The 22,999-nt window shown below is 54.8% G+C and overlaps 1 protein-coding gene across 3 annotated transcripts in view; it reads left to right on the top strand.

Moving 5' to 3' along the window:
• ZMIZ1 (zinc finger MIZ-type containing 1) overlaps nt 1-22,999 on the top strand; it is a 151,037-nt gene that overhangs the window by 45,483 nt on the left and 82,555 nt on the right. For all 3 annotated transcript variants that reach the window (XM_070782308.1, XM_070782310.1, XM_019953840.2), the window contains exon 4: nt 7,309-7,414. In XM_070782308.1, coding sequence (XP_070638409.1) covers nt 7,309-7,414 — 106 coding nt within the window. The remainder of the gene's footprint in view (nt 1-7,308; nt 7,415-22,999) is intronic.

Consider the following 22,999-nt stretch of genomic DNA (forward strand, 5'->3'; position numbering starts at 1 on the left):
GGGGAGATAGCTGTGGGAAGAGACAGCTGAGGAGATCATGAGAAGGTGGAGGGAACACGGAGAAGGGTAGTGGTACCCATCTTGGTGGTGGGGCAGGTTGCAGAAAACAGGAAAGGCGCCCCTGATCCGTCTGTAGGAGTCTGATAACCTACACCAGCACCTGAGGATAGCAAGAATGTCCTGAGCACGTGGAGCAGAGCACGCCAGTGCCCGGATGTACGGCAGAATCCAGGAAACTGAAATTAACTCATCCTGGTAAGGGTCTAGGATCCAAGCTGGGCAGAAGCCAGGCCCAGGGCTAGCGGTTTGATTTGCCAAGCTTAGGAGCCCACTGGCTGACAGCCACGTGGAAGGAGCTCAAAGCTTATGACTGTCCCCAGCCACGTGGCCTGTATCCATAAATGTGAGGGCACCTCTGCGGCCAGTGGGGACAGCTGCTCAGACCATCCAGAGTCAGCTTTGAAGGGAATGTGGGTAAACAGATTTCCAGGGAGCCCGGCTACCCCAGCACTTGGGGAGGAGGGGCCGAAATGTACTCCTCATCAGGCAGCAACAGTGGGTACAACCCAAGGCCACCATGTTTTCTGAAAAGACCTCCAGACAGGAGAGAGGTGACAGGCCATCCCTGCAGAGCACCTCCTCCGTGCCCGACACTGAGCATAGCCCCCAGGATGTGCCTTCTCATTGACTCCTCAGAGCACACTGGTCCTGCCCTCATCCTCCCTGTATAGAGAAGAAAGCTGAGAAGTGGGGACTACCTTCCCAGGTTCACACAGCCAGTTAGAAGTGGACCTGGGATTCAGGTCGGGACCCGTACACCTCTATTCCTGGCCTTTAGGGATGCCAGGCAGGGATGCAACCCAGACCTTCCCAAGGTTTCTCCATTTGTCCGAAGCTGACACCATCTGGCTCCCTCGGGGCCACTGGGCCAAACCAGGCGACCGCCTGCACTTCCCAGCCCTCCTCATCCTCCAGCCCCTGGGCTGCCCCTCCCTCATCCAGCTCCCTTAATCCTCTTTGTGGGGATCCTGGCTCAGGCTAAGCCCCAAGGGCAGGGCCAGATGTTACTCCTGTCCCGCCGCTGGTAGTCGTGAGGAAGGGAGGGGGTAGCGCTGCCATGCTCCCTGTCCCGAGCTTGACCTTGTGAGATTGCAGGGACCTAAGGCTGAAGCCAGTGATGGCCTCGGTCAGGCGGCTGGACAGGTGGGCATGAGATGACCAGTAACTGGCCCCACCATGGCCCTGACATTTATCTATTCATTCAGCAAATATTCACCAAGTCCACACTCAGCCCTGGAGGGGCGGGCAGTGAGCAGTGTGGTCCTCTCGCAGGCAGCTTAGCTTTCTGTCTGAGAGGCTGACACTAAGGCCCATGAAGGAGTAAGAAGGATGTTTCCCAGCACCCTGTAAGAGGGAGCAGGATGGTGATCAGAAAGTGTCTGGAGGAGATGCGACCTGAAGAGCAAAAAGGAGTCTGCCAGGGAAGATGAGCGGGAAGGGTTGTCCAAGCAGAGGCAATGGGAGTGCGAAGGCCCTGAGGCTTGATGCCGGTCTCAGGTGACAGGATCACAGGCGTGGGCGAGGGGTACAAGAGGAGGTCAAAGAGGGGGGCAGAAACCAGCTGACCCCGAGGCTGCAGACTGAGAAGAGTTTGGATGTGATTGGAAGGGCAGTGGGGAGCCCTTGCAGGGTCTTCAGCAGGTGAGTGATGGGATATAATTTATCTGAGGACAAGAGCTCTGAAGGGGAGCATCCCTGGAGGGTAGGATGGAGGGATTATGGAGGTCTTCGTGGAGGAGGAAGCCCAGGGGAAACTGTAGGATCTGATTAAAGGGGGATGAGGCCATGGCTTCCCAGGCACAGGAAACTGTTTAGACAAAAGCCCAGTGCCGGCTGTGCCCCCAGCTTAAGGCACTCACTTGGTTGAATGGCCAGCTCTGAACCCCACCCCATTCCCAACCTGCCACTTAGCCAGAAAGGGGACTCAGGCCACTGGCCACAGCTGTGGAGACCTGAGTGTGATTGTTGCTTAGGGCCCTATAAAACCTGCAGCAGGAAAGGCTGGCAGGGGGCGCGGGGAGTGGTTTATAGAAGACACCCTCGGTGCCCACGTGTCTCCCTGTTACTATCTCCTTGCAGCCTTGTGAGGACCCTGCAAGGGGGCAGGGAAGGGTTTATCACCCTGTTTTACAAACAAGGCAACGGAGTCGGGGGGAGCAGCTTGCTACAGTCCCAGGTGGGACCGCTGCCCCCGCAAGAGCCCTGGGGCCTGCCACCAGCCCTCCTGTCCCCTGGGCGTCCTCAACCCAGCTGTGCCCCGGGAAAGGGATGGGATGGGACAGGTGAATGATCCCACGGGGTCTAGTCAGGGTTCCCCCCAACACACAGACACACTCGCACCCCTTCCCATCCCGAGGGCTACCTGAGCCCTCCAGGTTGCCCTCACCCTTTCAGTGACCTCTGGAAACAACTTCCTCTGGATTCCGCTTACATGGAGGATATAAATTAAAAACCACTTAGCCTCAGGAAATAAGTGGACACATTTTTGCCATACCAGGGCCCGGCCCTGGGTTGAAGAACCTTGGGCTGCTGGCAGTCCCCTACCCACCCTCCCTTTCATGCCCTCTGACCCCAGGATGAAGACCTGCAACCTCTCCCAAGGGACGTCAGCCCAGGTACCACTTCCTCTTCTGGACCAGCTCCTTCCCGGGCCCTCCCCTTAGCAGCAGGGCTGACTGTCTTCTCTGGGGGTCCCCCTCAAAGTCAGGCCTCTCTGGACCTGCTTCTCCTTCCTCCCCTGAGGGGGAACATGCTTGATCTGCTCGAGGAACAGACAGAAGGCTGAGGCAGCGAGGACACAGGAGAAGGGAGACAGGTATGAGAGGAGACGGAAAAGAGAAACCAAAAACCAGTGAGCACAGCAGCAGGGCCCTTGCCACCCCCTGCAGGGAGGGAGTCCCCACAGCCTCAAAGCGTTCACTGCCGAAGTCGCGGATGAACGTTCACAGACAGCATTCACTGAGCCATGTGCCTGGTCCTGGCTGTCATCCTTGCAAAGAGGAGATTGTGTACCCATTCCACAGATGAGGAAACTGAGGCCCAGAGAGGTTAAGTCACATGCCTTTAGTTGCTCAGTATAGGATGGAGCAGGATCGGAGCACAGGCCGGTTCCCGTGACTGCCTCATAGGATGACAGAATCCAGCCACCAGCTGGGAGCAGGAACCCCTTCTTTAGCATCTCCTAGACAATCTGTCCTGTTTTATAGCCAGGAGACTTGCTGCCTTCAAAGGCAACGCACTGCCTTTATGGGACTAACGCAACTGCCATATGACCTTGAATATGCCTGTTCTCTAGCCTCTGGGCTCCAGTTTTCCTGCTCTGTGGCCTGAGGGACTGGACTCCCTGACCTGTAGCACGCCAGGGTCTGGGTCTCAGACAGCCAGGTCACACCAGTCAGCCTTAGAAGCACCTCGTAGGCTGGGCCAAGCTGACCGGACCGAGGCAGCCAGCAGAGGGCAGCGGTGCCGTGGCTGCTCACTGCAGGCTCTTCACGGAGGGGTCTTCACACCCGTGGGGTGGGAGCAGGCATCCTTGAAACATGACAGGAGCCTACTCAGCTGAGCCCACTCTCCCTACCACTGACAATCAGACCCTCCTCACGGGACTTTGCAGGGGGTCCTTAGGCTGGGCCAGGGGAAGACAGGGGCTGCACGAAGTAGTCTAGGATCGTAGGGTCCAGCTTAGCCTGCTCTGCCACACTTGCGCTGAGTGACCTTCAGCCAGGCCCTGCCCTCTCTGTGTCTTGATAAAAGGAAATTGTTGGAGCCAATAACCCTTTTGAATACTGGGCTTGGGGAACTTAGTGACAGGCCCTTCCAGGCCTGCAGGAGAGCCCTTAGAACCAATACCAGGCCCCTCTTGCTCAATCTAGCTAGTTTCTTTCTTTTTTTGGAACCAGAGCAACAGGTTCAGCCAGTATTGGCCAAACAGAGGGACCTTTGCCTTTCTGCCCTCAACCCAGAGCCTGAGGGTTCTCCATGCAGATGGGGAGTTCTAGCCTTAACCCTTTGTGGGTTGAAAAAGAAGTCCTCTCATGCAAAGAGCCCAGGCTTTGCAGCCTGACTGCCGGGCATAGCATCCAAGCTCTCTCACTCTCAGACTCCTCACCTGTAAAACAGAGACGGTCATACCACCCCATGGGACTATTGTGACAATTTGGCATCTCACTGCTTACAAAGCATTTACTTAGCCTTCGTTCATGGAAGCCAGCGTTCTCATTGCACCAGCGTGTCAGCATAGCCCACAAGCAGCAGCCTTCTGATGCCCTAGTCCAAAAACTGCCCGGGCTCACTCACACCCACCCCAAGGCTGGCCCACCAGTGAGGGCTCTGTAGTCAACATCGAGCTGCAGTGACCCTTCTCCCTACTCTACAGCGTCTGTCTCCAGAACTGGAATGCTCAACAGTCCAGAGGGAATTAGCGGTCTTGGGGCCTTCCCTGGCAGTCCAGTGGTTATGACTTCACCTTCCAGGGACTTCCCTGTGGTCCAGTGGTTAAGAATCTGTCTGCCAATTGCAGAGGACACAGGTTCGATCCCTGGTCCAGAAGGATCCCACATGCCAGGGGACAACTAAGCCAGGCCGCCACAGCTACAGGACCCTGTGCTGCAGTTACTGAGCCCCGTGAGCCTAGAGCCAGTGCTCCGCAATAAGAGAAAACTCCGCAATGAGAGGCCGCGCACCACAACCAGAGGGGAGCCCCCACCCCCACCACAACTAGAGAAAGCCCGTGTAGCATAGAAGACCCAGCACAACAAAGATTTAATTTATTAATTGATTATTTTATAAAAAAAAGACTTCACCTTCCAGTTCAGAGGTTACAGGATGGTCCACATCAAAAATACATATATATGTATATATATATGTATTTCGGAGAAGGCAATGGCACCCCACTCCAGTATTCTTGCCTGGAAAATCCTGTGGATGGAGGAGCCTGGTAGGCTGCAGTCCGTGGGGTCGCTAGAGTCCGACACGACTGAGCGACTTCACTTTCACTTTTCACTTTCATGCATTGGAGAAGGAAATGGCAACCCACTCCAGTGTTCTTGCCTGGAGAATCCCAGGGACGGGGGAGCCTGGTGGGCTGCTGTCTATGGGGTCGCACAGAGTCAGACATAACTGAAGTGACTTAGCAGCATATATATATTTTTAAAAAAAAAGGATTAGGGCCCTATTTTTTCTGCCTGGACCGTGAGACTAACAGTAAGGAATAACTGGCCCTGAGGCGGCTCGGGGACTCCGGAACGTGGTGCGTGTGGCAGATGGGGGTGGGGAGCCGGGTGGGAGTTGCGTAAGAGCCGCAGTGCAGGGACAGATAGATCCCGTGGGAAAGAGGCCTGGGGAGACAGAAGATTCCTGCGCCAGGGGCTTCTGTGTGCAGCAGAGAAGCTGAGCAAACATTCGAACCTGAGAAAGTCCTTTTTCCTCCCTGCACAGAGAGCTCCCTGGAGATGGAGGCGGGGAGGCAGGGTCAGGAGATCATGCTGGTCCTGGAAGGAGGGATCCACTGGCTCCTTCGTGGTACACCATGGACGCTCTCTCTCTGGGCCTCAAGTGTCCATAGTTTTTAAATGAGAGGGTTGGCCAAGACAAGTGGTTTTCCCACACTCTGTAGCTCTAGAGTTCTTGCAATAAACCCCTAAAATAGAAAGCCTATGAAATGAAGTGAAAGTTGCTCAGCGTGTCCGACTCTTTGTGACCCCATGGACTGTAGCCCACCAGGCTTCTCTGTCCATGGAATTCTCCAGGCAAGAATACTGGAGTGAGTAGCCATCTCCTTCTCCAGGGGACCTTCCTAACACAGGAATCAAACCCAGATCTCCCATATTATAGGCAGATTCTTAACCGTCTGAGCCACCAGGGAAGCCCGAGAATACTGGAGTGGATAGCCTATCCCTTCTCCAGGGGACTTCCTGACCCAGGAATCGAACCAGGATCTCCTTCATTGTAGGTGGATTCTTTACCAGCTGAGCTACCAGGGAAGCCCTTAAAGCCTACAATGGGGTACTCTTCTAATGGCTGTAGGGGCTGGGCCAAACTCCACTGCAGCCTAGACCCTCAGAGGGCCTCGAAACGCCTCTGGAGCAGGTGGTCTCTAGGGGCTCAGTGATGGAGCCTTCCCTTTCTCGGCAGAGTGAGCCCCCCATCTGGGAGCCCTCCTTTCCCAGTCAGCCATAGCCACCCCAGCTGCTTCCTAAAACGACTCCATTTTCCAAGGTCCTTCCTTCTTAATAAGGAAACCTAATTCGGCTGCTGTTAATGAGGAAGGCGGGCAGGAGGGAGTTGATCTGGCTGGTGGGACACCTGGGAGTGGGCAGGTGTGAGCCTGCAGAGCCATTCGTGAGCCATCCCGAGCACCCTGTCCCTCACTGCATGGACCCCCCGGGACTGACAGCCCTCCCAGCCCCTTGCCTCTCCCCATTCCAGCACATGCTTCCGAGGTTCATGGGGAGACAGGTGGGACCTCCGGTCCAAATGCACAGCCCATGCTTTTACAGGCGCCTCCCATGGCGGGGGGCCAGTGCTTGGCGCTGGCGACAGACCCCAGGCTGAGCATGACAGCCCTGCAGTTTGGGGACTAGGGTCCGAGACGCTGCAGGGCGCTTGGCACGGAGCTGGCGATCACCAGCCGTGCACTCTGGGGTATTCTTAGTAGTCCATTTGGGCAGCTCCAAGTTGGAGCTCCAGGGAGGTGGTGAGTCCTGCTTCTGTGCTTCTCTCCAGATGTAGGCTGACTCAGGAGAGGATGCTGCTGCTGGGTGGGGACTGTTCTTGGAGTATCGAGAGTAGCGAGTATCCTGTGGTGGTTGGTGCTGGGGCTTAGTGAGGGATGGGGGAGAGGTGGTGGGCATAGGAGACTTCCTGGGGGTCGGAGATTTGGGGTGATGGAGTTTGAAGGGAGAAGAGACCCTGGCCGTGGGCCATGCTAAACATGGTGGTAGAGCATCGCCTGCCAACCTCTAGAATGAGGCCAAATTTGGGCCCTTGAAAGAGCAGGTCCTGGGCTTTGGGCTCAGGCCCACCTTTGAGGGCAAAGCCCGGGATCCCAGGACCTAACATGGGAGAGGTGCTTATCAGTGTTTGCTGAGTGACTGAACAAGACACTTTGAGTCCCAGTTCTGCCTAATGTTGAGGACCTGCCTTAGTCTTCCCGCCTCACCTGTGAAATGGGCGCATCCATCACTCTGGGTTCGAAGGCCTGGCATGCACAGTGACTCACCCCACCCTTCTTCCCCATCTTGCTGGCAGGTGGTCAGTCGGGTGGCAGCTCAGCAAGGATTCGACCTGGACCTCGGCTACCGACTGCTGGCTGTGTGTGCCGCGAACCGAGACAAGTTCACTCCGAAGTCTGCCGGTAGGTGACGGCTGGGGGCTCCACGGTGTCATCGGGAGGCAGGCTGGGCAGTGGACTCGAACCCAGGGCTGTCACCACCGTTGTCGGCTGGTGCCTCGGTTCGTTCAGGTGTGGTGTGAGCCTCCAAGGAGCAGCAGCTCACCTGGCCCTCAGGTAGGGCCTCTCCCTCATCTCAGGGCCAGCAAGGGGTCCAGGGCACACCACACCCCCCTACAACGGGCTAAAGGGAGATGCTTATCATCTTATTCCATCACCACAGTGACCCTTTGGTGTTAGTCCTAGGATCATCTCCATTTTACAGTCTAGGAAACTGAGGCTCAGAGAAGCTGGAGAGATTTCCCAGGTCACACAGCTAGGAAGTGGCAGAGCTGAGATTTAAATCCAGGCCTATACTCCAGAGTCAGCACCCTCGACCCTGAGGCTTTGCTGTATTCATTCAAACTTTTTTGTTGAATCAGTACTTTCAGGGTCCTAAAAGTTTGTTCTGTGTCGTAATCTCCATTACAACTCCATCATCACGCTGGACCTCTGACCCCTTAGTAAACAGAGGCCACAGCAGGTGCCTGGCAGCGTTCTCTCTGCAAGCGCTTTAAGCACACCAAGGATGCAGCTTTACCTGCCCCTCCATCTTCATTACCTTGCTTCAAAGCAGGGGATGCTGCGTAAGTTTTTATTCGAACAGACCTGGACCACCCAGCCTTGGCACTTGCTCAGTATGTGACCTCTGAGCCTCAGTTTATCTCCTCGGGAGGGCAGGAGTGACAGCGAGCCCTACCGTGCTGGGGTCAGTGCCGAGCCGTGTTGCGATGTGGTTAACAACTCTTTCTCGAGTCTGAACAATTCACTGAAAAAGAACAAAAGTCAGTTATTTCCTCTGTGTAACAATAAAACAGACGTTTTCTCTGAATTCGTCCATCAGTTCTTTGGAGCATTTGTAGAAACAGCGTAATGCAAATGTTTAAAGGACTTCTCATGATAGGTTTTCATCGGTCTGCACAGCCCACAATCACTTGAACAAGGGTTTGTGCTTTTCTCTGTTAAGTTTATGATGGCCCATGCACGTGGATGGCGGGTCACTTACAAGAGGTGGTGAAGGTCTCGTTAGCCAGTAGCTGCTCTGCGATCCCTGACGCGCCAGCCTGTGTTGGGAATGTCACGCGTGTATTGAGCTGTTTGCCAGACAACAGTCTTGGAATCTCATAAGTGACGTCTGTTCCTCTTGAAATCTGCAATTTTAATAATAACTTAAGTCAATACAATTTTGACAGGGGAAAAATTGCTACTTATCCCAGAAGCATATACATCTGTATTGCTCTTGAGCACTGGCTCTTTGCAGGCGCCTGACTGGGGCTGGGTTGTGCCGAGGAGTAAAACAGATGTGGTCTCTGCTAGGGAAACGTACTGTCCAGAGCAGAGATCAGCAAACTTTCTCTGTAAAGGACCAGATCGTAAATAGTTCAGGCCTTGCAGGCAGAGCACAAAAGCAACTGTAGACAATATGTAAACAAATAAGTGTGGCTAGTTCCAAGAAAACCTTATTTATAAAAGTAGGTGACAGGAGGGTTTCCTGATGCCTGGTCTAGAGGGAGAGAAAACCATGGGATCAGATAATCACAGCTGTTTGCTGTACACTAGAAACTACCACCTCATTGTAAATCAGCTCTGTGCTGTGCTTAGTCGCTCAGTCATGTCCTACTCTTTGCAACCCCATGGGTTGTAGCCCTCCAGGCTCCTCTGTCCATGGGGAGTCTCCAGGCAAGAATGCTGGAGTGGGTTGCCATGCCCTCCTCCAGAGGATCTCCCCAACCCAGGGATCGAACCCGGGTCTCCTGCATTGCAGGAGTATTCTTTACTGTCTGAGCCACCAGGGAAGCCCAAGAATACTGAAGTGGGTAGCCTATCCCTTCTCAAGGGGATCTTTCTGACCCCCTCTTTACCAACTGAGCTACCAGGGAAGCCCAAAACTTCAATTAAAAAAAAAAAAAAAAGACATGCAGAAAAATCATAGCTCTGTGTGTGTGCGCGTGCGTGTAAATTCAAGCTATGATACGTGCCATGAAGGAACAGTCTCGGGGATGCTCTGAGACAGTTTGGAAGTAGGGAAGTCTTCCCGGGACCTGAAGGTCAAGTCAGAGTTGAGCAGGTGAAGAAAAGGAGGAAAAGCTACCCAGGCAAAGGGAGCAACCAGGCTTATGCAAAGGCCCTGCAGTAGAAGCCAGCGTGGCTTTTTGGCAGAACTGAAAGGAGGCCAGTGGTTCCACAGCCCGGAGGCAGAAGTCGGAGGCAGTTAAACACACAGGGCCCGTCTTGAGGGTTGTCCTAAGACTAAAGGGAACATGGCTACATTTTCATTTTGCAAAGATGGCTCCAGCTTTTCAAAGAACAGATTGCACAGGGGAGGCCGGTGTGGATGGAAGGAGCCAGATGGCAGAGTGCTGGGGTGTCAGGGTGCGGATGATGGTGGCTGGGCCAGGAAGGTTCCACTTCCTGTGGAGTAGAGTGGAGACCAAGGGATGACTCCAGGGGATGTGCAGCATCAAAACAGAGACAGGGTTTGGGAAGAAAACCAGGCGGATGGGCTGCTCCAGGAACCCCAGCTGCTCTCTCGGCCACCGTGTTGCCCCGCCCTCAAGGGCCTCTCATCAGCCTGCCAGGACATTCTGGGGGCTTTCCCTTATTCTGCTTCAGTGCCCACCTCTATGAGACACTGGGTATTGTCTACATTTACAGAGGAGGACTCTGGAGCTCAGAGAGGTCTTGTGACTTGCCTGCTGTTGCACAGCTTGTAAGTTATAGGGCTGGGACTTGAAGTCGTGGCCTCCTAACTCAGGCCTAAAGCTCTGCCCCCTGCATCGCAGCTGACTCTGAAGCTGGTTGGGGATGTAAATTTAGGAGGCCTCTGTCCCCCTGGACCAGGATCTGAGAGGCTCCTCCATTTGGGATAGCCCTTCGCTTCCCTCAAGTCTCTCTAACATGGCCCTGCCTGTCTCTCAATGGTATTTCCAACATCGCTTCTGCTCCTGAGATAAGGGTTCTGTTCCTTTTCCGTCTGTAACCCCAAGGTGTGGGTAGCTCTTTACAGTCTATAAAGCCCTTTCCCATATATATGTCTATCTAGTCACATGACAGGCTCTGGGCCCCTAAGGTGAGTTCTCAGTATACCCATTCCATAGCTGAGAATGCCGAGGCCCAGCAGGACCTGTGCCTTAGCTGTCACATAAATTCACTTACCAAGAGTCAAAGCCTGGTCAGCACCAAGAGCCATGACTAACCACGTTTCACAGGCTGCCAACACCCCCTTGAGAAGTATGGGCCTCGTAGCTCTCAGGGTCCCAGCCATCCTCTGCTTGGCCCATCTTCTGGGAAGGCAGGGTGCCAGTCTGATGGCGAAAGCGCCAGCTGAAAGTTTCTTTGGTGGGATAAAGGGTCTGCGGGGGACTAGCCAGACCAGGAGAGGGGTAGAGACCGTGGAGCACAGGGTAGTGACCCCAAATTTCAGAAGCGGCTCCAGCACTGGCCCCCATCTTTACCACGTTGCCCACCTCCCAGAGCTGCGGCCTCATCTGCAAGGAGGGATTATATGCCCATCCCACAGGCTGCCCAGGGGACTAACTGAGCTTCCCTGGTGTGCGGTGGGTGCCGCGGCAGGTCGCTTCCGGCCGCCCTTCTCTGCCATCTCTCCCCTGCGTGGTCCCCAACCTCTCTAAGGCCCCTTCCGCACCAGCGAAGCTGCTTCCCACTGCTCTCTATGTCTGGGGCTCTGTGGGTGGGTGCATGACCTGTCTAGCCCCCACTTTGGGTACAGCTGGGAAGGTCCTCGGGGTGTGCAGTGCACACATTGGCTACAGCTGGGCGTCTCCCAGCCAGGCCTCTGCAGTTCTAGAACACGCTCTGTCCCCGGAGCTCCTGCAGCCTCTCTGCCTGCCCGTCTTCCTGGCTCCCGCTCTGCCTCACTCAGTCCCGGTGTCTCCCTCTCCTTTCTCTCTGAGGGTCTCTAATGCCGTGTGTCTGTCCCTGTCTTTCCTTCCATTCCCTACTGCCTCTGACTTTCTCCCTGTGTTGTGATATGTGTGTGTGTGCACGTGTGTGTGTGTGTGGTGGTGGTGGTGAACGTGTCTGTGTGTGCGCGTGCAGGTGTGGTGGTGAACGTGTGTGTCTGTGTGTGTGTGTGCATGTGTGGTGGTGAACGTGTGTGTCTGTGTGTGTGTGTGCATGTGTGGTGGTGAACGTGTGTGTCTGTGTGTGTGCGTGCATGTGTGGTAGTGAACGTGTGTGTCTGTGTGTGCGTCTCCCTCTCTGTGCCTCCGCCACCCCTCTCCAGCTCCCTCTCCCTGTCTGTCTCTCTTGTCAGGAGGCCAGGCTGGGGCCAGAGGGCCGGTGGGATGAGCTCATGCAGCAAGGAGCAGAGCGGTGCTTTGTCAGGAGAGATGGCGGTGCGCTGGGTGTGTGGGCTCTGGAACACGAGCTCAGGCCTGGGGGCAGTGCTGTGCGGTGCGTGCATGTCTGTGTGTGTGTGTGTGAGAGAGAGAGAGAGACAGAGATGGAGCGTGAGCGCAGAGCAGACACTGCAGCAAACCGCCAAGTCAGGCGTCTCCACGTGGGCCCCTCTGATACCCAGCCCCCAGCTCTTTGTTCTGGTGCAGCCTTTAGCCTGTGTGCTCGCACACGGAAGCACGCGCACACACGCACACGTGGCAGCGTCCTCCTCCTTGGGAAGGTCCTTGGGGGGCAAGGGCCCCCCTGCCTCAATCTAGAAGGTCACCTGCCTTGCGCCTCCCCTTGTTCCCCCTCCTTGGCCACAGCAGGCCCACCCTGCTCCCCAGGTTGCTGCATGCCAGCTCTCAGCAATTTGGCAGGCAGTGCTGAAATATCAACCTCCCTGGCTCCGAGAGGCCCACGTCTGCTGGCTATGAGGGCACCGGGCTCCAGGCAGTCGCCATGTCCAAGGTCCCCAAGAGCCCTCCGTGTGCCTCTGCTATTGTCCTTGAATGACTCAGTCCCCTGAGCTGACCCCTTTGAGCAGCCCAGTGGCGTGTTAAAATAATAGAATAGGGAATGTCAGAACCCACGGGATGGGGAGCCCAAGGCCCAGAGAAAGGGGGACCTGCCCCAGGTCACAGCAAGGCAGGGTGGAGCCCAGACAAAAGCCTCAGGTGCCCACTGCCTGTCCTCACACCCCTCCTGCCTCCCTGGGCTCCTGCCTGAGAGGTGAGAGGTGAGAGGCATGAGGTTGCTGGCAGAGTGGAAGATGTGAAGAGAGCAGCAGGTCTGGGGGTGCCAGGGTATCCTGGGGGCATCCTGGGAGAGGCGACCAACAGGCATTTGGAGCAGGGACCAGAGAACTCGGGAGAGGTCAGGGCTGGAGAAGGCAGCCCCCGAAACCTCCCAGGAAGAGGAGGCCAGACTTCTTAGGGACAAGCGGAGGGAGTTGTCAGTCACCCGCCTGTGGGCTGGATGTGACCTGCAGACAGCTGAGATCTAACTGGAGGTTTTTAAAAATGCATGTTAGTTTCCAGCATTCACTCTTTGCGAGACTGTACTGTCCAGTCAAATGCCTGGCTTCCTTTGAATGGCAACCTTGGCTCCCAACCTGCCATGGACTGGGTGGAGGCTGACCCCTGGAAAAGGTGCTGAGCTTCCTCCATGTCTCACACCCCAAGCAGTTCCTGAATTTGGAAGCCTGCTGGGCCCTGTGGACATGTGTGTTTCTTACCTCTGTCCTACACACACCCTCACATCCCAGCACTGCAGCCTGAGCCCTGGGCCCAGGGGTGGTAACCCAAGCAAAGTGGATCACTTGCTCTGTGTCGACAACCATCTGCCTGGTCTGGTTTCTCCAGTGCGCTGACAGCCCCTAGAGGGGCGGCCAGCAGACCGCGGGAGGGGGCTGAGGGCGGCCCTGGGCCCCTGGCCAGCCTGGGAGGGGAAGAATTAGGAATGCGATGGGGCCCCGGCCCTGCCCTTGTCGATCTATAGCCTGTGATCCACTCAGGAGAGGCTCAGGAGAATCTTGGACCTCCCTGGAAACCCTCAGTCCCAGGGGGATTTCTGCAGCTCAGAGACAGACCCCAGCCCTGGGGGCGGCCAATGGTAAGTGTCCCACCCCCGCTGGACAGCTGGGATGGGACACAGGCTTCAGAGGCCAGCCAGGCCATTTCACCACTTCCACCCAGGACTCTTTGAGCAGAAAGCTGGTCGTAAACCATTTTCCTCTGTCGTTAAAGACATTCCTTCTTGCTCCCATCCGACTGAATTGGGTGGAGGTGGGAGGGTGGAATTCTCAGATCCCCGCAGTGGTGGTCACAGTCCTGGCCTCTCTTGGCATCCCAGCTCCTATCCTACCTTCACGCCTCCCCCTTGGCCTCTCTGCACCCCCTCTGCCTCTGCCCACCCCAGAGCATGCAGCCGCCTTCCCGTCACCAGCACCAGAGAGGACAAATGGTCCTATTCAGGGACACCCTGCCAGATCTGTCTAAGACAAAGCTGTGCGCAGCTCTGCGTGAAAAACGGCTCGCAGCCGCCCAGCGAGCGGGAGGGATTGGTGGGTGCAAATTGCAGGGGATTTGTGAACGCTTGCTGGCTGCCCCCAGAGACAGCGGGCAGGCGGGCCCTTGCCCTTGAAATGCCAGGCCGCCAGGCTGGGCACCTCGTCAAGGCCAGGGACAGACTTCCTCCGGGACACCAGCCCCCACCCCCACATCTGAGCTCAGCAGAGCTGGGCTGTGGGGGAGGGACTTGGCTTCCTTCCTCCTGCTCAGCCGCCTCTGCACTCCAGGTCAGGTCCTGCTCAGGAAAGGGCTCTGGATTTCATCACCCGGCCCCTGGGAACCGACTTGCAGTCAGCTCTGTTTAAAGGACAGAACCTGTTTATCAGTCATCTTCCATCGGGTCACTGCTGTGGGAGAGGCCACGGGGGCCTCTTATCAGCACACCCATTTTGTAGAGGAGGAAACTGAGGCTCTAACAGGGAAGAGACAGAGCAGTTATCTGAATTCCAGGGCTGGAAGCAGGACCTCCAGATGGAGCAGTGTCCCCATTCTGAGTAACCCTCCAGGGGAGGGTAACACCTCCAGGGGAGGTGTGCCCCTTCTGAGTAACCCTGAATGAGCAGGTGGGATAGGTCGTCCTGGACTGGTGGCCCTGGGCTCCCTCCCGTTCCCTGGCTCCCTGAGGGCTGAGGCCTGGGATCCAGTGGCCTCACTCTGCTCTTGGGGAAAAAGAACGGCGGCGGGGGTGTGGGGGGGGGCCGCGGGAGGAGCCCATGTGACCGAGGGTTTGTGGACGCAGCGTTCCCAGGCTGAGGAATTGGGGGAGGGGTGTGTGATGGTCCCTGGGGTGACCGGAGTGAACGAGGAGGGGGGCAGTGCCCCAGAAGAATGAGAGGGCAGATTTGGAAATAGCTTCAAGGCGCGGAGAAACGGGAACTATTTCAGTGGCCACTCTGCAGCCTTGAAAAGTGAGGTCCCTTAAGAATGATTGTACGTACGGAAATGCTTATGACATAATATTAATTTTTTTAGAGGGTAACAAAATGTCATGCTCAGTAAGACTTCAGCTAGGTGCAGAAACAAAATATACATTTGGTTAGGCACAGGAAACAGGAAACAGAAGGGAATATACCAAAATGTCAACTTAGAAATCAGGAATCTATCTGGATGCGGGGAGATCGTCAACTTTGTTTCCCATATTTTCTGCAGGGAGCATGGATTCTGTTGTTAGCAGAAGCCTCCAGGGTGGTTGTGGGTTTCTCTGGAGTTTGGCTGGAGTTTGCAGGGGTTGGGGGAGGGGAGAGCACCCTGGTCTCTAGGCTGGCTCAGCAGTTTCCCCAGCATGGCCTTCTCTGGTTCCCTGAGGGCCCCAGGGGCAGGCCCCTACTTGTAGGGGAGGCTACTCTTCCTGCCTCCCTCTCTTCTCAGGATTAGCTCATCGCTGGCTCCCCACAGAGCCGGGGTGTGCTAGGATACAGCTGCTGGAGATCTGCTTTCCAGGCCTGTCCGGAGGAGAGAGGGTCGGGGGGTGAGGGCATCAGCTCACAGCAGGGCTGCCGAGGGGCTGGGACCCCAACAGATCATACAGAACCCTCTCAAGAGGGGACTACTTGTCTTACCTGGATCCTCACCGCTCCAGTCCAGAACCCCAGCCGGGACTCCACACTCAGGATTGGACCACATGATGGGGACGGGGGTCTGTGACGCGATGGGGGAAGGAAAGGCTGCTGGAGGCGCCTCAGTCACATGATGTGTGTCCGAGTCTGGGTTCCCCCAGGTGCCGACCCCACCGTGACGTTTCCAGTGCAAGCGATTTATTTGGAAGAGCCCAGAAAACACCAGTAGAGAAGCAGAGAAATGAGATGGGGAAGGGAATGATGTGATTGAAAGAGTGTGATGTGAAGTGCCATACCTGGTGCGGGGAGCTCCTGGAGATGGAGTAGAATGCACCCCTCAGTCAGCCTAAGAGGCCAGAACGAGGAGGTTTTTATCCAGCATCTGGCATCTGTTATTGGCTGGGGTCTCCTTGGGGTCGGGGCGGGTGGATGTACCCTCCAATACACGCCTTGGCGGAGATGCCCGGCAGAGCCACAGTGCCCATGGTCCCCCGGGGGTGCGCAGTGAGGCACCCACAACCCCAGCAACAAGTCACGGCCCCCTTTCCATCACCTGCGTCTCATCCTCACCTCACCCTGCCGTATTCCAGTCCCACTCATACTCTGATTGTATGCTTCATGTGGTTGCTTACTTATTTTGACTTCAAGAGGGAAATTTGAAAAGAAAACTTTCTTCTCTCTGTTACCACCTTATCTGGCAAACCAGCCTCCCTGACCATATTTAGATGTTAACTGTCCAGGTAAAGACAGTAGAGAGTGGACCCTGCGTCCAGGTATAGCTCCAGGCGCCTGCCCCATGGGAGAGTCTGGGCCAGCTCTCTGCCAGTTAAAAATGGAGCCTGGGATTCAGGAAACTGATACTCTCCTCCCTGAACTAGCAACATCCCCAAAATGGGAAGAGAGCTGATGTAGCAGTGGTTTTCTCGTCTGGTCCCGTGACCACCTTAAGCCATCTCGGGGGCTGCCTCCCCAGTCCACACTTCAGGGTGCTCCAGACAAAGAAGACAGCCCCTGAACAAGGCCGTGGGGGTCTGGGGGCCACCTTCCATCTCCACCTCCCCTGGGCAGGCCATGCTCCCCCACCTTCAGCATCCATTTCTTCCACAGTCTCATGCATCCAGACCATTTCTCTACCTTCACGGCTACAGGAACAATGATGAGGTCAAGGGCATGGGAATGCCTCTCAAAATAAAAAATACTCAACAGAAATGTTCAGGGCAAGGAACGATAAGCCGTCCTGTGCCAGGCCCACTCCGTGCCAAGCACGGGGGCTACACACACATATAAATGCACCCCACACAGTCCCTGCTCTCGGGGTTTGAAATCAATGCTCCCTTTCTGAGGGTGAGAAATGACAGTTATCCTACACACAGACACAGCCCTTTACATGGCCTTCCTTGTCCAGCCCCATGAGGTCCCCGAGACAGGCTCGAAAGTGAAAACTGAAAGTGTTCATTGCTAAGTCGCGTCCAACTCTTCGCGACCCCATGGACTGTAGCCTGCCAGGCTCCTCTGTCCATGGGATTCTCCAGGCAAGAATACTGGAGTGGGTTGCCATTTCCTTCTCCAGGGGATCTCCCTGACCCAGGGCTTGAACCCAGGTCTCCCGCATTGCAGGCACAGATTCTTAACCATCTGAGCCACCAGGGAAGCCCAAGGCAGGCTTATTCCCATTTAAAGGGGAGGAGTCTGAGGCTCTGAGGGGTAGGGAGGTGGTCTCAGAGCAGGCAGAAGTGGAGCCAGAGCTGTGGCTATCTCTGCTTCTCTGCTGGTGTCCCCGAGGAGGTACATGGTCTCTGGGGAGATGCAGGACCACAGGATTATAGCCCTTCAGGCACCAAGGTATCACCACCTTCCAGCCACCACCCAGCCTTCCACCACCCAGACCAAAGGTGCATCTGGGACAGAGGTCCTGCCAAAACAGTCTCCACCACCCCACCCTAGGGTGCCCTGAAGATGCCATGGCTGGCCTAGAAGTTAATAAAGCCATGGGCAGCAATTAATTCTGCAGAGGAAAGAGCCAGGTAAGAGGATTAAGGAAGCCAGAGCTTTGGTTTTAAGATGGAGCTTAGCTTTCTCACCCCCAGAGGAAGGATTTCAGGGGATTCAAGGGTGTGAGAATGAAATGGAGCAGGGACTTGGCAGAAAGTGGGCGAGGTGGTTATGGAACTTTTAAGGCATGCATTGCAAGCCACGGCCTTGTAAATACCTTCTGAGTTAGACAGACGGACAGGAATTAACAGCAGTGCAGGTATCATCAGCCTTGCTTATTTAGACTTACAGAGTCCAGGGCAGGGCAGCTGGCTTAAGAAAAGAATCTGATTTATAGCCCCTTTCAATCATGATGATAGCAAATATCTTCTCAGTGTTTTCCCAGTACCAGGCACTGAATGCAACATCTTCAGTGATCCCAGACCCATCTCTGCCCCCATTTTATAGATGAGGAAACTGGGGTTTAGGAAGATTGAGCAATTTGACCAAGGTCTGAATTGTAATTCAAACAAGAATACCTAGTCCTGAAGTCATCAGCTGCCCTTTCCTCTATGTGCAGATTGAAATCAAATTCTGGGAAAGACAGGGTAATGACTCAAGAGAGCTTGTCAAGATCACCTGAACTAGTGCAGGTGGAAATATTAAGTATTTGACAATGATTTGTCCTTGTTGGTGGGTTAAACACCTTCATATCTTTGAGCTCATTCAATACTCATGGTCTCGTGGTTGGTGAGGAGCAGAGAGCCTAGCACTCAGTAAACATTCAGTACATGTCAAGTGTTGTTATCACGGTTTCCTGGTTGGCCCCAATTCCAAATGTTTTTATCTCCAGAAACTATTCAGCTATTTCATGAATGGAGTAGTCGTTAAAAGCATGGACTCTGCAATAGCATGTCTGGTTGTGAAAACCACCCGGACCTCCACTCCCCAGCTGTGTGACCTTGGAAAAGTCACTTAAGCTCTCTGTGCCAAGCTTGCCTCATTCGATAAAAGCGGATACTAATAATGCCTACATCGTAGGTATTAAGTGAGTACATGTATAGTGTATGTACATGTATAGTGCTGAGAATGAGGCCTGGCATATACTGAGTATGCTCAGTCATGTCTGACTCTGCGACCCCATGGACTGTAGCTCGCCAGGCTCCTGTCCATGGGATTTTTCAAGCAAGAATACTGGAGTGGGTTGCCATTTCCTTCTCCAGGATGACTTTCCCAACCCAGGGATCGAACCCACATCTCCTGCATTGCAGGTAGATTCTTTACCGCTCAGCCATCGGGGAAGTTCCAAATGCTGTATACATGTTAGCAATCTTATTCCAATGCGTTGGCATTCAGACTTTCTTAGGATGCCTCACATACCTGGAAGTAGCCTAAAACCCTGTGCCTGACCCTGTGTTGTAGTTTCGGGTCTGGAAAATATGAAACATCTACTTAGATAGGGCCAAAGTCAATGCCAACCGCACCCACCTCCAAGTTGGTAGATAGAGGGTGTTGTTTAGTCACTAAGTCATGTCCGACTCTTTTGCGACCCTATAGCCTGTACCCCGCCAGGCTCCTCTGTCCGTGAGATTTCCCAGGCCAGCACTTTGGAGTAGGATGCCATATCCTTCTCCAGGGAATCTTCTTGACCCAGGGGTAGAACCTGTATCTCCTCCACTGAAGGCAGATGCTTTATCACTGAGCCACCGGGAAACCCAGGTAGGTGAATGGGATCCTATTAACTCAGTCCAGGAAATGGCCCCTTTCTGAGGCTCCAGGACCAGAAGCCCACAGCTGTCTCCAAGACAACAGAGGATCACATGGGGTTAAGACGGCATCTTCTTTTCCCCCAGAAGAGGAGGCTGGGCTCCAGTCAGGGAGGTAGACAGCCTGCTGAGTGGAGAGTAGAGAGCTGGCTGAGGCGGCCTAGGTAGGGCCAGCAGCACCCTGTCTGTGCCTTGGCCTGGGAGGTTTGAGGGCCTCTGTCTCTCCAAGTTTCCCAGCAACCCTTCTCAAAAGTCTTTCGAGAGAAAGTGACATTTAAAGGACCATAATGGCCCAATGGTTAGGACCTGGCATTTCCACTGCAGGGAATAAGGGTTCGATCCCTGGTCGGGGAACTAAGATCCTATATGCTGTGCGGCATGGCCCCACAAAAAAATAAAATTCAAATTAAAAAATAAAATACCGTTTCCCTGGTGGCTCAGATGGTAAAAAACCCACCTGCAATACGGGAGACCTAGGTTCGATCCCTGGCTCAGGAGGATACCCTGGACAAGGGAATGGCTGTCTACCCACTCCAGTATTCTTGCCTGGAGAATTCCATGGACAGAGGAGCCTGACAGGCTACAGTCCATGGAGTCGCAAAGAGTCAGACATGACTGAAGGACTAACATTTTCGCTACTACTACTTATAGAGCTCTTGTTTCATGCCAGGCTCTATGCTGGGTATTTTATGAACATCAGCACTGATTCTCATGACAAACCAACCCATTTTGCAGATCAGAAAACTGATGGACAAAGAAATTTATTCACTTGCCCAAATCCTTTTGTGTAACAAGGCGAGGAATGAGTGGATAGATGGCACTCACCAGATAGATATTTGGACGGTTGAGACTAAAGAAAAGATGGAAACAAGCAAGAGAATCAGGTTGATGATGTAGACCAGCCTGCTCCACCTCCAAGCCTCAGTCCTTCTTCTGTTCCTCCATGGCTGCTGTACCTTCTCTCTCATGGATCAGGCTCATTGTGAGTGTCATGCTCGGCCTGTCCCCGGGGCAATCTGACCCTGGTCAACAGACCCCCATCCTCTTGCCCCTCATAAGCTACCCAAGTCACGTGCACAGCAGAGCAAGGGCTTAGGAGGAACCAGGCCCTGGAAACTGTAGTCTTAGCCTGCAGGTTCCCAGCCTGGTCTCCACACTTTCAGTGGCCCTTGAGTCAGGTCCAGCCAGCTGCTGGAACAGCACTGGTCTCAGGACAAGCAGAGAAAAAGATCTAGAAGCCACAGGCAGGGCAGTGTGGGACAGGGGTCCAAGCTCAGGTTTAAGCATCAAGCTGACCTGGGCTCAGCTCAGCTCCATCACTTCCGTGCTACATGTGACCCCAGCTGTATCTCCCAGTCTCTCACAAAGCGATAAGTACAAAGTACTTAACTCAAGCTGGCATCTCAGAAGGGCTTCGTACATAACCATTTTGATTATTACATCCTGCATTACAGTACAGTCTCTAAAACCTACTTGCTGCGTGAGTTCATGCAAATCACTTCACTTTTCTAAGCTTGGGGTCCAAAAGATCTAGAATCCGGGTCTCCTGGCTGGAGCGGCAGCAATTCTGTTTCCTTGGCAACCCAGCTGCCTCTCAAGGGACCATCTGGATCACGTCGCCCTGGCAAGGTGCTGCCCAGGCAACCAGGTGTTTGTGTTCTGCAGTGGAAGCTCTGCAAGGTGGTAATTCCTCTCACTGGGGACAGGGTGGTGGCCAGGCAGGTGGCTGGAAGGAATCCTCGCTGCCTCAGTCACTGCCTGCCCTTGCTATTCCTGGTGCACAGAGAAACCGACTCCAGAGCTTGGGAACTCTAGCCAATGACTTTCCTTGAGGAGCTATTAACAGATGCTTCATTATATTCCTCCGCACATTTTCTGGCTTGTCGAGGCTGGCCAGGTGGAAAACGCTGCCTGGGGCTGGACTCCTGTAGGGAATTCCAAAAGACCCAGTCTCACCTGTTTGGGATGAAAAGCCACTATTGTCTCTGGCAGGAAACAGGAATTACTAGCGGGGAAAAATTTGGAGCCTGCCTTTGAAACAGGCACATAATTATAATAACAGCAGAAACTTGGGTGCAAAGGATAAACTAATTCACCCCTTCCACAGACGTGCATGGGCAACTATTATATGCAGACTTCATGAATGGCACTCAGGTAACCTTGAGTGAGTAAAGTCGCTCAGTCGTGTCCGACTCTGCGACCCCATGGGCTGTAGCCTAACCAGGTTCCTCCATCCATGGGATTTTCCAGGCAAGAATCCTGGAGTGGGTTGCCATTTCCTTCTCCAGGAGATCTTCCCGACCCAGGGATTGAACCCAGGTCTCCTGTATTGTAGGCAGACGCTTTACCATCTGAGCCACCAGGGAAGATCAAGATTGTCTATATCCGTGAGAAGCTCACAGACCCGGACAGCTAAGAAAAAACACAATGTCAACAGACCCACATCAGCCAAGGGAGAAGCTGAAGGGGAGGAGGGGTGGAATGCAGAATCCCCTGGGGCCAGCCACTTCCAGCAGCAAGCTCTCCCAACCCAGAGCTGCTAGAAAAATCAGGAACAGTTCAGGGACACCCCGGGCTCTGCCAGCACTTCACACAAGTGAGAGCTTTGACTTTTCCAACAGCCCATGAGGGAGAGCTCTGTCCCCTTTTACAGATGGGGAAAACTGAGGCTCAGAAGAGTGAAGGCCACGCCTAGGTTCACAGAGCTGGGGAGTAGGCGAGCTGAGATCAGAACTGGGCCTGTATCCACCATGCATCCTCTCGGGGCAGTGAGGGGGGACCCCCGCTCTCCTGGTGGGCTGTCAGGAGCAGCTCCATCGCCTGGAAGCATGCAACCGCTCTCTCTGTGATGAACACAATAAAATAATCCTCCATCTCTGTCCTTCTGGCTCCTTCTCTTTTTCTCTTTCCTTCTGCCCATGTTGCCCCCCACTTCATGCCCCCTCCCTCTCTCCTTCCCCCTTCCTGCCCTCTCGTTTCTTCTCTCTCCCCCGCAGGTCCTCCCCTCTCCTTTCCTCTCGCCTTCATTTCCTTTGTCTTTCCTTTCCCCTTGGGACCACAGCTCCATGCACCATTGGTACCGCTGGCTGCAGTTCAGCTCTGCCGAGGTGTCACCTGCAGCCTCTTGCTCCGTCCTCAGGTTCACTGTCCTTGGGGGCACCGCCCAGTCCACCCCCAGACTGCCCAGCCCTGGGACGCACCCCCAGAAATAAATGCCTGCTGCTGTCTGGCGCTGTCCCCCTCCTGAGTACCCTCAGCCGAGGAAGTGACATAATTGCATGTTTTCCCATTTCCTCCAGGCTCCGTGTGGTCCCGAGCCCACTCTCAGATGTGCCGCCCAGATGTTTAGAATCACTGCCGCCCAATTAAGCGTCTGCCGGGAGGCCGGGAGGCAAGGGGCCGCGTGCGTGTGAAGGGCCCACGTCTGTGCAGACGGGGCCAGGAAGAGAGAAAATGGGAGCTCGCCCTCCCCAGGCACAGACGGCGGGAAATTGTTTGCCATCGAGCTCCATGGGGGAGCCGAGTGCTGGCAAGTGTGGCGAGCCGCCCGCCCCGTGTGTGACTGTGAGCCGCGCCTCAGCATCTCTGGGGAGAGACTAGCCTACCCCCTGGGACAGGGCTTCTGCGTCTGGTTCTTTCCTCTCACCCCAAACAGAGAGAGAGCTGTGAGGGGGAAAGACAACCGAGGAGAAGGGCACCGCCCCTCTAGAGAGAGAGGACAGAGAGCGGAGAGGTGGCCCCTTC

This window comes from Bos indicus, chromosome 28 (genome assembly GCF_029378745.1).
Source record: "Bos indicus isolate NIAB-ARS_2022 breed Sahiwal x Tharparkar chromosome 28, NIAB-ARS_B.indTharparkar_mat_pri_1.0, whole genome shotgun sequence".
Taxonomy (NCBI): Eukaryota; Metazoa; Chordata; class Mammalia; order Artiodactyla; family Bovidae; genus Bos; species Bos indicus.